We start from the raw sequence: 13645 nt of genomic DNA on the forward strand, positions 1-13645 counted from the left end.
CTGAATGTCATATATGAAGTAATATTCATGGTCGTAGCGCAATTAAAAAGTATGGTATCATTTTTGGATGCATATTGGGATACAAATACGGTTTCATTTTGCTCATTTTCTGCCAAGAACACTAAGATGTGTATATTTTTCTATTGTTTACAAATTGTAGAAAGGAACAAAAATTCTCAACCGCGGGTTTTCAGCGATGTTGTATTCTGTTATTTAATATATTTACATGCATTAAATGGTATACACGAAAATTAATCCAGACTACAGCCCCCCATTTCCCCATCCCCGACACAGATGTATGAGTATTCATGATCGCCGCGGTCTGCAATTGTCTTGTACAGTTCTGCTGGTCAATCACTTTGATAACCAAGTCGTTCAGTTTTGCAGGAACGTAAAGATTAATTTATTAAAACAGAAACATAACTATATAAAGTGTACCACACACTAGTAAAATAACTCTTTTATAACGATTTATTGATAAAATGTATCAAAATCAAAGAAAACAGTAACAAGAGGCCCATGGGCCACATCGCTCACCTGAACAATAATTCTTGTATCTTTCTATTTCGAAATGTTTAAACACGAAACTTTTAAAAATTATTGAAAACTTTCATACGTTCCATGATTTGACAATACATTAAACAGACACATAAGAAAGTGTACTTTTTAAGACACCATATCCTAAGATGTAAGATGCATCAAGTGATGCTTCGGATTTCCTAAAATTAGAACACTAATATTTTATTGAAATCAAGACTATGACCACCACTATGCCAAATTTTAACAATAAATTGAATTTTAACGAAGTCATTTGCGCGATACATTAAAATCGCAAAATCTTTTAAAAACTATTTTAATAAGAAAACCCATAATCTACTAACCAAATATCACTGTTTTAATAACAAGCTTTAAAGGGGACACAAAAAGAAGTGCAAGCCCGGGAATAGTTTCTCTCTCGAGTTTGATTAATGAGATATATGTACATGTATGTTCTTGTATTTTTTTTATTCATTAGCTGCCGTTGTTGGTGGAGGCGCAGTACCGACACTACCTATAATCAGGGCGATAACGTCACGAATGACGTCACTAGATAGTCAAGGTACATGTATAACAAAACATTCAAGTAAGTGATGAAATATGCACCCGGGTGTAATCACTTGGTAGACCCCTACAAGTGTCAGAGCATAATAAAAATATTTTTTCTTCTTTTATTTAAAACAAAAAAGCATATAAAAATATTACTGTCAGCAATACGTCGTGGATGAATATGCGTTGTCTGTACAACTATGCGCTCTATGTTTTCTGAAAGAAAAACTTCCTTAAAATAAGCATTTTTATGCAAAAAAAAAAAAAAAAACACAACAAAAATGGCAGTGACTCACTGATGTCATAGTTCAAAATTTGGATGAAAATTATAATCATATAAAAACTTCACAAGTACATATGTACGAAGAAAACATATAAGAACAATAAAAATATGATGTTCATTTTAAGGGGGTGGGGGTTAGGGCATTTAAAGCCTTCATGCATATACAATTTTTATAAAACTTAAAAATTATATGGTTTAAAATTGTTAAAAATGATATTTCCTTTCTAAATATCTTTCTGAATTGAAGATAATAATTAACATTCTACAGATTGGGACCAATCGCCCAAATGGGATATAATTAACCCGTTTGGTATATTATAGAAATAGAAAAGAAATTGATTTTGAAATTTTTGATATAAATCCGCATTGATATGTATCAAATGCAACAACTTTTGGTTAAGAAGTTTTTCTATATGTCTATAGTTTGCAAGATTGATCCCCAAGAAGTTTTGGATATACTGAGGGATCAATCTCCGTAACAGTACGGTTCCAGAAAAAGTTGTTTATCAAAAGTTGTTGCATTCCATCTATTCTAATGCGGATTTATATAAAAAAAATTTCAAAATCAAAATTTTTTATTTTTTGCACTTAAAATCCATATCCCATTTGGACTATTATATCCCATTGGGGCGATTGGTCCCAACCTGTTCTAACAAGCAATGGAATACATCCCAAAATAGATCAATATAATGTTACACAAATTAAACAACAACGATGTCGTTGTACAGTATTTCATCGACCTCCACCTATATATTTGGAGATGGTGGTTATTTGCTCTTAATTCACAACAATGTTACAAACTTTGTTTTCTAAATTCTGTACCTGTAAGTGGTACCTCTATTTGAGTTGTTGTTATCACCATGATACCATTTTTGTTAAAACTGATCATAAGGTTTGGTATTTTGTAGCGCTTGTTTATAACTAACGCTATAAATGTTCGCACTCCAAACGTTACTCTTTCCTGTTGTGTAATGTATATTACATGTTTACTTACAAATGATGAAAATAATTATGCATACATGTATATAAAAATGTATGGATGTCAAAGATTGTTAACTATGCAGGACACAGTTATTAGTTACAGAAATGTTTCACTGCGACTATATAAAAATAAATCTCAAATGATTTGTTTTTACAAATCACATTATCACAAACGAAAATATTAATAATTAACAATAAACCATAATAAAGCAAATATGAAATAAGTCAAAGTTGTTCATAGATTTGAAACATTATCCGTTCTAGTAAAGTTTGATTCACTTGTAAAAAATACAGTTGGTAGATTCTCCTTTTTGCGAAATCTTTGAACCAATGCTAAAATCTTCTTCAAATTTTCTTTTCTCAAGATGATATAGATCCAAGGGTCTACAATGGCGTTGCTTATGGTCATGCGCACTGCTAAGAGTTCTTCCGGTCCATTTTTGGGGTCACTTGAGCTAGCGTTAATCAGCATACGCACCTTAAAAAACCCCAAAAACTTCATGGCATGATTCTTTGCATGCATCTACATGAACATGCTATATTATTACGCTGATATTAAATATTGAAAGTTTTTTTACTTAGAAACTATAGATAATAGGACAGCCTGGGCAAGATGTATATTGTTGGTTTTAAAGGGTTTAGAGTGCAACCTCGAGCAGGAGTTGATGTGAAGCTCCAATATTGTAATTTTGTGCTCTATCGTTGTTGAATGCTTCGTTGGTGTTAATATCTATATTTCTACATTTAAGAACAATCATCATATTGACCTTCAAAACAGCAATATATTTTTTATTATATGATTCAGCGACACATTTATCTTTTAATTTAAAGCCGTAGTCGAACAAATTGAGAAACGCGATATTTCATTAGATGACATGAATAAAGATGACCAATGGCAGCATTTTGGAAATTCCAATCCCTATCTATTTTTTGTATCATGTAGAGAAAATCAAACGTTATATTGACCTTCGAAGTCACGTGGAGGTGAATACAACGATTTATATTTTCTAGATTTTTGGCTATCAACTTTTCTAAACATTCCCATGATGCATTAATTTGTTTTTTTTCGTATGTCCATACAGAAAATATTTTTTATTTTATTATCATTTAATTTGGATATTACTAACTTTGATTTGAGACCGATTCTTTTGGTGTAAATAGTAGAAAGTCTATAACTTTCTATGATAATTGCTTTGTAGGAAAATTGTTTGAAATAATAATGTACATGTAACAGCCAAAAAAGTCGGACCTTGCAGCTTAAATTGAAAGCTCTTACAATTTTAGACACATTTTATTCAACAAGTGTTAAGAAAATTGTTATTGTTCTTGAGTATACACCATAGTAAATGCACTGTGTTAGAGTTCTATTCTATTCCGTTATTCTACATGTACAGAATATAAACATGTAGCAAATTTCCAATTTACACGTTTTTGTATAGAGTTTATCACAATGTGATATTGTGGGAACATAAATTAAAGAACCTCCCGTGATTTAGCGTGAATGTAATGCGAATGCTCAAGATTGTAAAATCCAAAAAATTCAGATGATTTTCGGGATTTTTTGAGGAATTTTCGTTGATTATTAATTAGCAAAGCTTGATTGAGAAAAAATAAAAACAAATTGGTAATTAATCTTCAAGTACCAATGATGTTTAGAATATATAAAACAAAAGACAGTACTCTTCCGATTTATCGATATTAAAGCCCAAAAATTCGAGTCTATTATTTTAATATAGTAGTATATATAATATTTTTTCGTTATATTGGATTTTAAGGGGCCAAAATACCAAATCCTTGTTCTTTTAAACATGTATTCCAAACAGGAAAAATATTTTGAACATTGATAATGCTTTAAATAATGTTGTTAACAATATGGCACCATTAAAATAAGGTTAAACTGTCCCTAAAAGGAGATGAAGGGTCCGCCCATGAAGCGTTCTTATCCAAATATTTCAAGAACAATAACAATTTTCAAACAAAGTATCTCTATGAAGATACTGATCAAAATGCGTCCAACAATTTCCGATGACTTAAGTTTGTCGTCAGCTTTCTGGATCCAGCGAGTTCCTGTAGGACTCATTGGAAGATTTTGGATTTAGTTACTTGTATTGGGTAAATTACTTGTAGCAAACAAAGCTCAAAGTTGGGCAAAATTAATAAAAGTGTTTCTCTTGGAAATGCTTATGTATTATATTTATGGAAAAATTTGGTTGACAAAAATACAAATTATTTCACTTCAATACATTGTTGATTTACCATGAAAAGTTATACATATATATCATGGATAGTATCTGAGATCTTCTATGCACAAATTGGCTCAAAAAAATTAAGAAAATCATCGATAAATCGGAACCGGAAATGACGCGCCTTCAATTTTTCTTAAAAACATATGAAATTGAAACCATTCATGATCATCTTAAAAGAAATCGGTGACATAATGTTAAAAATTGCCTGGACAGAATTTTATGGAAAAAAATTAAGAAACAATACAAAAACAATAAAGTCTTCCGTTAAAGACGGAAGACTTAAATATTTTTATATATTTTTAAATATTTAAATATTAAAAAATTTAATCACATATTTTCAAGTTTTTGGCTGCGAGGAAGAAAATATGAATTTTATTATTACGGTTATGAATGGCGAGCTGTCATTGTCAACCCAATATATTTCCGTTGACGATAATCAGTAACAAAACATTTCAGTATAAGTAAAGAAATATTAAGTAGTAACATCAATTTTCTTATTATATTTTAAACGTATAAGGAAAAAATAACACTGTTTCTTAAAAAAAACGATTTGTATATTAACAAAAAATGCACTTAAATTAAATTGAAAATACATCTTCCTAAACGTATCAATAATACAGGGTGTCCCAAAACATATGTTACACTTTTAATCATCAATAACTTTAATAGATTAAAAGCAATTTTAATGATTTTTTATCAACATCTAGTGTATAAGTTTTAATTTTATTTGAGAAAAGTTCGGGAAATTCTGTTAAAAAATCAGATAATTATGACGTCATAATGATGTCATCACACTTATCAAGATGGAACCTTCATGTGAACAGCTGACAGATATTGTCAAACTTTACTATGAGTGTAAATCTGTGACTTTAGTCATAAGAACAATGAGAAAACGACATCCTGAAATGAAAATGCTCAACAGAATGCTAATTTACAGACTTGTGAGAAAGTTTGAAGGTAAAGACATTATACATGACACAAGGCACAATTCTGGTATTGGGAGACCAAGAAGTGTCCGTACTAAAGAGAACATTGATGCCATTGATAGACTTATTACTGAAACTCCACAAAAATCAGTTAGACGTGTACTGCATGAACTAGATGACAATGTTAGTAAATCCAGTGTTCATAGAATACTCAAATTTGATTTAAAACTGATTCCAAACAAGTGTGATGCAGCATTTAAAAGAGACACACACTGCAGGTTGTGTTCTTCAGTGGCTTGACAACACATTTGGTGATCAATACATTTCTTATCGTACAGCAAATGTTTGGCCACCGCACTCCCCCGATCTAAACCCCCTTGATTTCTTTTTGTGGGGTTATTTAAAAGACAGAGTGTACTCTCCTTCCCCACAAACAACAGAGAACCTAACAACAGCAATTACACGAGGGATAAGATCAATCTCTGTTGATACATGTAAAGCTGTGTTAAAAAACTTCAGAAATCGTGTTCAAACGATGTTGAAGGCAAAGGGACGTCATTTGGAACATATATTGTAAAATGACATTATGTTATTCCAAAGAATTTTTTGGTGATTAACAAAGAAACTGTAAAAAATGTATGCTTAACAAAAAGTTTAGAACTATTTTGTTATATGTTGTAGATTTCATAATTGTAACTTAAGGTATCAAAATTTTATAACATTTTAAAAGTGTAACATAAGTTTTGGGACACCCTGTACAAAATAAAATGTGTTTAAATACACATAGAAAAATTAACATACCCACATTAAAAATCATTTAGCGATGACCTGCACAGATACAGCTGATTTATTTTGTTGGTAACAATTTCAAAGTTTCTTAAATTCTTATAAGATTTTTTTCTATAAGCGTGTAATCAATTTTACCGTCAATGACAATGGTATAACTAACAGTGTTTAAAATCAAAAGTGTGTTAAGAAATATCCAATAATATATTGATTTGGTTATGTTTTAAAAAATGTACTTTAAAATGGAATTAATTGGAAATATTTCCTTTAAATAAACCTTACTCTAAGTTACTTTGACACATCCTCGAATACACCCTTGAATACCCCTCGACATGTCAGATAAATTGGTATACATTGGATTGTCATTTTTTCGCTCGACGGAAAACTACGCAAATGTTTTACACAAAAATAATATAAATACAAATTACAAACCGACATTTTCAAACTTGATATTAAAGAGTACATGTTTATAGCCCAACTTGAAAAAATCCCGTTTATTTTAATAAAGCGAGCCAGAAACATTGACTCAACTTTCAATTTATTTAACAAAAGTAGTACATATAAACTTACCATTAATGGAATCCAGCATATTGAGAATAGCGTTACTATCAAGAAGAGGAAAACAATGATGAAAATCTCATTTCTGCGTCTCTTTCTGTCTGAATCTGAAAATTTTGGTGAATACAACGATTTATATTTTCTAGATTTTTGGCTATCAACTTTTCTAAACATTCCCATGATGCATTAATTTGTTTTTTTTCGTATGTCCATACAGAAAATATTTTTTATTTTATTATCATTTAATTTGGATATTACTAACTTTGATTTGAGACCGATTCTTTTGGTGTAAATAGTAGAAAGTCTATAACTTTCTATGATAATTGCTTTGTAGGAAAATTGTTTGAAATAATAATGTACATGTAATAGCCAAAAAAGTCGGACCTTGCAGCTTAAATTGAAAGCTCTTACAATTTTAGACACATTTTATTCAACAAGTGTTAAGAAAATTGTTATTGTTCTTGAGTATACACCATAGTAAATGCACTGTGTTAGAGTTCTATTCTATTCCGTTATTCTACATGTACAGAATATAAACATGTAGCAAATTTCCAATTTACACGTTTTTGTATAGAGTTTATCACAATGTGATATTGTGGGAACATAAATTAAAGAACCTCCCGTGATTTAGCGTGAATGTAATGCGAATGCTCAAGATTGTAAAATCCAAAAAATTCAGATGATTTTCGGGATTTTTTGAGGAATTTTCGTTGATTATTAATTAGCAAAGCTTGATTGAGAAAAAATAAAAACAAATTGGTAATTAATCTTCAAGTACCAATGATGTTTAGAATATATAAAACAAAAGACAGTACTCTTCCGATTTATCGATATTAAAGCCCAAAAATTCGAGTCTATTATTTTAATATAGTAGTATATATAATATTTTTTCGTTATATGGGATTTTAAGGGGCCAAAATACCAAATCCTTGTTCTTTTAAACATGTATTCCAAACAGGAAAAATATTTTGAACATTGATAATGCTTTAAATAATGTTGTTAACAATATGGCACCATTAAAATAAGGTTAAACTGTCCCTAAAAGGAGATGAAGGGTCCGCCCATGAAGCGTTCTTATCCAAATATTTCAAGAACAATAACAATTTTCAAACAAAGTATCTCTATGAAGATACTGATCAAAATGCGTCCAACAATTTCCGATGACTTAAGTTTGTCGTCAGCTTTCTGGATCCAGCGAGTTCCTGTAGGACTCATTGGAAGATTTTGGATTTAGTTACTTGTATTGGGTAAATTACTTGTAGCAAACAAAGCTCAAAGTTGGGCAAAATTAATAAAAGTGTTTCTCTTGGAAATGCTTATATATTATATTTATGGAAAAATTTGGTTGACAAAAATACAAATTATTTCACTTCAATACATTGTTGATTTACCATGAAAAGTTATACATATATATCATGGATAGTATCTGAGATCTTCTATGCACAAATTGGCTCAAAAAAATTAAGAAAATCATCGATAAATCGGAACCGGAAATGACGCGCCTTCAATTTTTCTTAAAAACATATGAAATTGAAACCATTCATGATCATCTTAAAAGAAATCGGTGACATAATGTTAAAAATTGCCTGGACAGAATTTTATGGAAAAAAATTAAGAAACAATACAAAAACAATAAAGTCTTCCGTTAAAGACGGAAGACTTAAATATTTTTATATATTTTTAAATATTTAAATATTAAAAAATTTAATCACATATTTTCAAGTTTTTGGCTGCGAGGAAGAAAATATGAATTTTATTATTACGGTTATGAATGGCGAGCTGTCATTGTCAACCCAATATATTTCCGTTGACGATAATCAGTAACAAAACATTTCAGTATAAGTAAAGAAATATTAAGTAGTAACATCAATTTTCTTATTATATTTTAAACGTATAAGGAAAAAATAACACTGTTTCTTAAAAAAAACGATTTGTATATTAACAAAAAATGCACTTAAATTAAATTGAAAATACATCTTCCTAAACGTATCAATAATACAGGGTGTCCCAAAACATATGTTACACTTTTAATCATCAATAACTTTAATAGATTAAAAGCAATTTTAATGATTTTTTATCAACATCTAGTGTATAAGTTTTAATTTTATTTGAGAAAAGTTCGGGAAATTCTGTTAAAAAATCAGATAATTATGACGTCATAATGATGTCATCACACTTATCAAGATGGAACCTTCATGTGAACAGCTGACAGATATTGTCAAACTTTACTATGAGTGTAAATCTGTGACTTTAGTCATAAGAACAATGAGAAAACGACATCCTGAAATGAAAATGCTCAACAGAATGCTAATTTACAGACTTGTGAGAAAGTTTGAAGGTAAAGACATTATACATGACACAAGGCACAATTCTGGTATTGGGAGACCAAGAAGTGTCCGTACTAAAGAGAACATTGATGCCATTGATAGACTTATTACTGAAACTCCACAAAAATCAGTTAGACGTGTACTGCATGAACTAGATGACAATGTTAGTAAATCCAGTGTTCATAGAATACTCAAATTTGATTTAAAACTGATTCCAAACAAGTGTGATGCAGCATTTAAAAGAGACACACACTGCAGGTTGTGTTCTTCAGTGGCTTGACAACACATTTGGTGATCAATACATTTCTTATCGTACAGCAAATGTTTGGCCACCGCACTCCCCCGATCTAAATCCCCTTGATTTCTTTTTGTGGGGTTATTTAAAAGACAGAGTGTACTCTCCTTCCCCACAAACAACAGAGAACCTAAAAACAGCAATTACGCGAGGGATAAGATCAATCTCTGTTGATACATGTAAAGCTGTGTTAAAAAACTTCAGAAATCGTGTTCAAACGATGTTGAAGGCAAAGGGACGTCATTTGGAACATATATTGTAAAATGACATTATGTTATTCCAAAGAATTTTTTGGTGATTAACAAAGAAACTGTAAAAAATGTATGCTTAACAAAAAGTTTAGAACTATTTTGTTATATGTTGTAGATTTCATAATTGTAACTTAAGGTATCAAAATTTTATAACATTTTAAAAGTGTAACATAAGTTTTGGGACACCCTGTACAAAATAAAATGTGTTTAAATACACATAGAAAAATTAACATACCCACATTAAAAATTATTTAGCGATGACCTGCACAGATACAGCTGATTTATTTTGTTGGTAACAATTTCAAAGTTTCTTAAATTCTTATAAGATTTTTTTCTATAAGCGTGTAATCAATTTTACCGTCAATGACAATGGTATAACTAACAGTGTTTAAAATCAAAAGTGTGTTAAGAAATATCCAATAATATATTGATTTGGTTATGTTTTAAAAAATGTACTTTAAAATGGAATTAATTGGAAATATTTCCTTTAAATAAACCTTACTCTAAGTTACTTTGACACATCCTCGAATACACCCTTCAATACCCCTCGACATGTCAGATAAATTGGTATACATTGGATTGTCATTTTTTCGCTCGACGGAAAACTACGCAAATGTTTTACACAAAAATAATATAAATACAAATTACAAACCGACATTTTCAAACTTGATATTAAAGAGTACATGTTTATAGCCCAACTTGAAAAAATCCCGTTTATTTTAATAAAGCGAGCCAGAAACTTTGACTCAACTTTCAATTTATTTAACAAAAGTAGTACATATAAACTTACCATGAATGGAATCCAGCATATTGAGAATAGCGTTACTATCAAGAAGAGGAAAACAATGATGAAAATCTCATTTCTGCGTCTCTTTCTGTCTGAATCTGAAAATTTTGGTCTCCTCCTCACAGAGAAGACAACTGCTATGTTCAGAAAAATCGTCGTTAATAGGATAAGTAATCCTGTAATTGAATATATAAACGTGTTTATTCGTTCCAGTTTTCCTTTGCTCGCAAAATCTAGAAAACACCAAGAGCCCGGATAAAAGTTTTTCACGGAGCCAACACCTACTAAATTAAGAGATGAGATACAAGCTGAAAATAGCCAAATGACAATCAGAATTAAATTCGTTCTTTTGACTTTAGACACCCTGTATAATAATGGAAAGCTCACAGCCAGGAATCGGTCAAACGACATAGCACTGACGATTAGAGCGGAAGACAAAAAGGAGAAGGAGAACCAAAACGAGACAAATTCACATAGTTCTTTGGGAAAATCAAACGTAAATCCAGAAATATATCGAACCATTACTGCGGGATATACCAGAGCTATTCCACAAAAGTCGGTTATAGCTAAACATCCGACTAGTCTATAAAACGGCTTCCATTTGTGTCGACCAGACGACCGACAGAGGAGAATCATAGCAATCAAGTTTCCAGACACACCAAAAAAATACTGGAGGATAGGAGGGACAATACTTTCAGACACAACTGTTTTATCAGTTGAGTTGGAATTATCCGAAATGTTGAAACTTTCCATGGCAGAGATACGACAAGATACGCAATAAGAAATAACGTTGAAAAAGGGGAAGTTATATATTAAAAATAAATATAAAAAAAAAAACCAATAAAACACGTTACCCGGAAAGGATGACTGCACATAGCGCCGGGGTTTGGGCCCTTTTCGGTCGCTTCTGTTGCGTTTATATCTAATATCACTTCTGTTAAATTTTTTAAAAAGTCTAGTCAATTTCCACCATGAATTAAGATTTTAGACTGTGATACAATAAGCTCATTCTATGTTTTTCTCTTTACAACTATTGGAAAAAGATAATTTTTGCTTATCTGCTCTTGGTCAAACATAAGATTGATATTAATATGCACGAGAGGTGGAGCTGACATTTTCAGAATGGCACTAAAATTAGACTAGCATAAATAGCAATGCCATGTATAAAAATTTATGTGATCACTCTTTCACCATAACCCTATTCTATATAGTACATGTATACTATTTACTATGGTTTCAACAATTAGACCACGTCCATGTAAGTACAGAAGACTTTAAATCAATGCTTGACAACTTAATGTGTTCGAAAACATTGTCCTTGCTAGCACATAACATGCTACCTCACACGTCACGTGATATATTTTTACCTGAGGTGAGAAATCACGTGACGGATAATAATATTCAAAATGCATCAACCCTTGGTTACAACAGGGAAAGCGAAAGTAAGAAGAAGCAGTTTTTTCTCATTTAAACCATGAGCGCATGCTTGTCTATTAATCTCCTTTTGACATAACTTTGATACTTGAAATATACACTACTTCTAAACGGAGAACAATAGACAAACATGCGCTGAGTATGTACGAAGTCAGTATAAAAGTGGACGTCCTCATTACCATACGGACATTCAAGAAAATCGTGATGACACACTTTTATTTATCGCAATTACGTAAAGAATTGCGAACGCTAACGCCCGTTTCCCGCCTACATTTTACATCCAAATATTTCGGGATTTCAGTCAGATATTCAAATTCTAATTGATTTATATCAAAATAAAATTTGTAATAAAAAATTTTGGAACGTATTTATGTCCCCCCCCCCGTGAAACAACAAACCCTTTGGTATCAAAATGATAAATAACAATATATAAAACATCTCAAAAGGAATTTTTGTTTCACGGAAGGGGGGCAGGGTTTTAAAAAAAAAAAAAAAAACCATTCATTTTCCGTTATTTTCTATTATGAAATGAGCTGTTTTAACCCAAAATACAAACTTATCTTTCTTTGTCATTTATATTTAATGAAAATATACATAAATGTTTACATTATTATAAAAAAATAACTTTAATTAGATATTTAAAAAAAAGAGTTTTTGTTCGGCGACTAGACAATGCTATCGTTCGCAGTCCGCTGCAGATGTGTTTTAAAAACACCTCTCGATTCCGATTCAAAAATTAAAGGTTAACAGTTTTTCTCACCTTTTTTCTTTATTATCTTTATCACGACATTCCATCCGTAATATATTTGCATAAAATAAATAGAGGCATATATCCTTTTTGAACAACGAAATCCTGTTTCAGAGTTGATACTTTAACACTCCATAGAAAAATTTGGCGTAACGTTCCACTTTAAAGGTTTAATAGGAAGAATGACGACTTCTGAATCGAATTGATCGCTTTTAACTGGGGAAACATGGACCTTTCTTTTTTATTAACTCTGCAAAATAATTTTATTTTAAAGTGTAAAATAAAGCCATATAAAAGTCATATAAGAAACAGATTCTTATGAAATTACCTTCTCCTTTGACTTTAAATTAACTTAATCCTAGAATGCATAATTCTCCTGGTATGCCCTTTTGTGGATCAAATCTTACATAAGTAAAAAAAAAAACCGCAACGTATACCAATCGGTTCCGAACTTTCTAACTCGGTACCGCTTGATGTTGGAGTGGCCCAAGGCTCAGTGTTGGGACCAAAAATCTTCTGCATTTTCTTCCGTCCACTTACCGAGTTTTGCTTGCATCATGGTATGCCGTATCACGTATACGCCAATAATACACAAGTGTATCTCATCGTAAAGCCAACTGAGAACTAGCAAGATGTGCCGTCAAGTTTATAACACTGCCTGAATGATATGAAGCTGTGGATGTCTAACAACATGCCAAAATTAAATGAGGAGAAAACTGATCTGAATGATTTTGCCCCGAGAAGTGGCATCAAAAACCTGAGCGAAACTAGCTTACTCTTCGACCAAAACATAATTCAAAGTGTCCAAATTGTGAGAAATTTTGGAGCATTTTTTGATCAACTCCAATCATTTGAAAAGCAGTGCAATACGGTCTAAAAGATTTGTTATTTACAGATTCGAAAAATATGACGCATTCGGCACTATCTTACGGACACG

At 31.1% G+C, this 13645-nt stretch overlaps 1 protein-coding gene across 2 annotated transcripts; it reads right to left on the minus strand.

The window, feature by feature from the left end:
* Positions 1 to 1957: 1957 nt before the first annotated feature.
* On the minus strand, positions 1958 to 11291 carry LOC128190171 (prostaglandin E2 receptor EP4 subtype-like). 2 transcript variants are annotated; one of them, XR_008244331.1, is made up of 2 exons: positions 6879 to 6987; positions 1958 to 2828 (listed from the first exon to the last, which is right to left on the minus strand). XR_008244331.1 is itself a non-coding variant. In XM_052862102.1 (2 exons), the coding sequence occupies exons 1-2, from the start codon at positions 11277 to 11279 to the stop codon at positions 2586 to 2588; spliced, it is 993 nt and encodes a 330-aa protein (XP_052718062.1). In that variant the 5' UTR covers positions 11280 to 11291; the 3' UTR covers positions 1958 to 2585. The 2 variants fall into 2 exon arrangements, 1 of the variants encoding a protein (XP_052718062.1); XM_052862102.1 differs by lacking the exon at positions 6879 to 6987 and adding an exon at positions 10530 to 11291.
* Positions 11292 to 13645: the final 2354 nt, after the last annotated feature.

This window comes from Crassostrea angulata, chromosome 6 (genome assembly GCF_025612915.1).
Source record: "Crassostrea angulata isolate pt1a10 chromosome 6, ASM2561291v2, whole genome shotgun sequence".
Classification (NCBI taxonomy): Eukaryota; Metazoa; Mollusca; class Bivalvia; order Ostreida; family Ostreidae; genus Magallana; species Magallana angulata.

What these genes read in the sequence shown, in the direction of transcription:
- LOC128190171 (XM_052862102.1), bottom strand. Translation starts at nt 11,279, where the DNA reads ATGGAAAGTTTCAACATTTCGGATAATTCCAACTCAACTGATAAAACA. An exon ending in TATGCTGGATTCCATTCATG is followed by an intron (nt 2,829 to 10,529) that starts GTAAGTTTATAT and finishes GGGTTTTTTAAG; the next exon opens with GTGCGTATGCTGATTAACGC.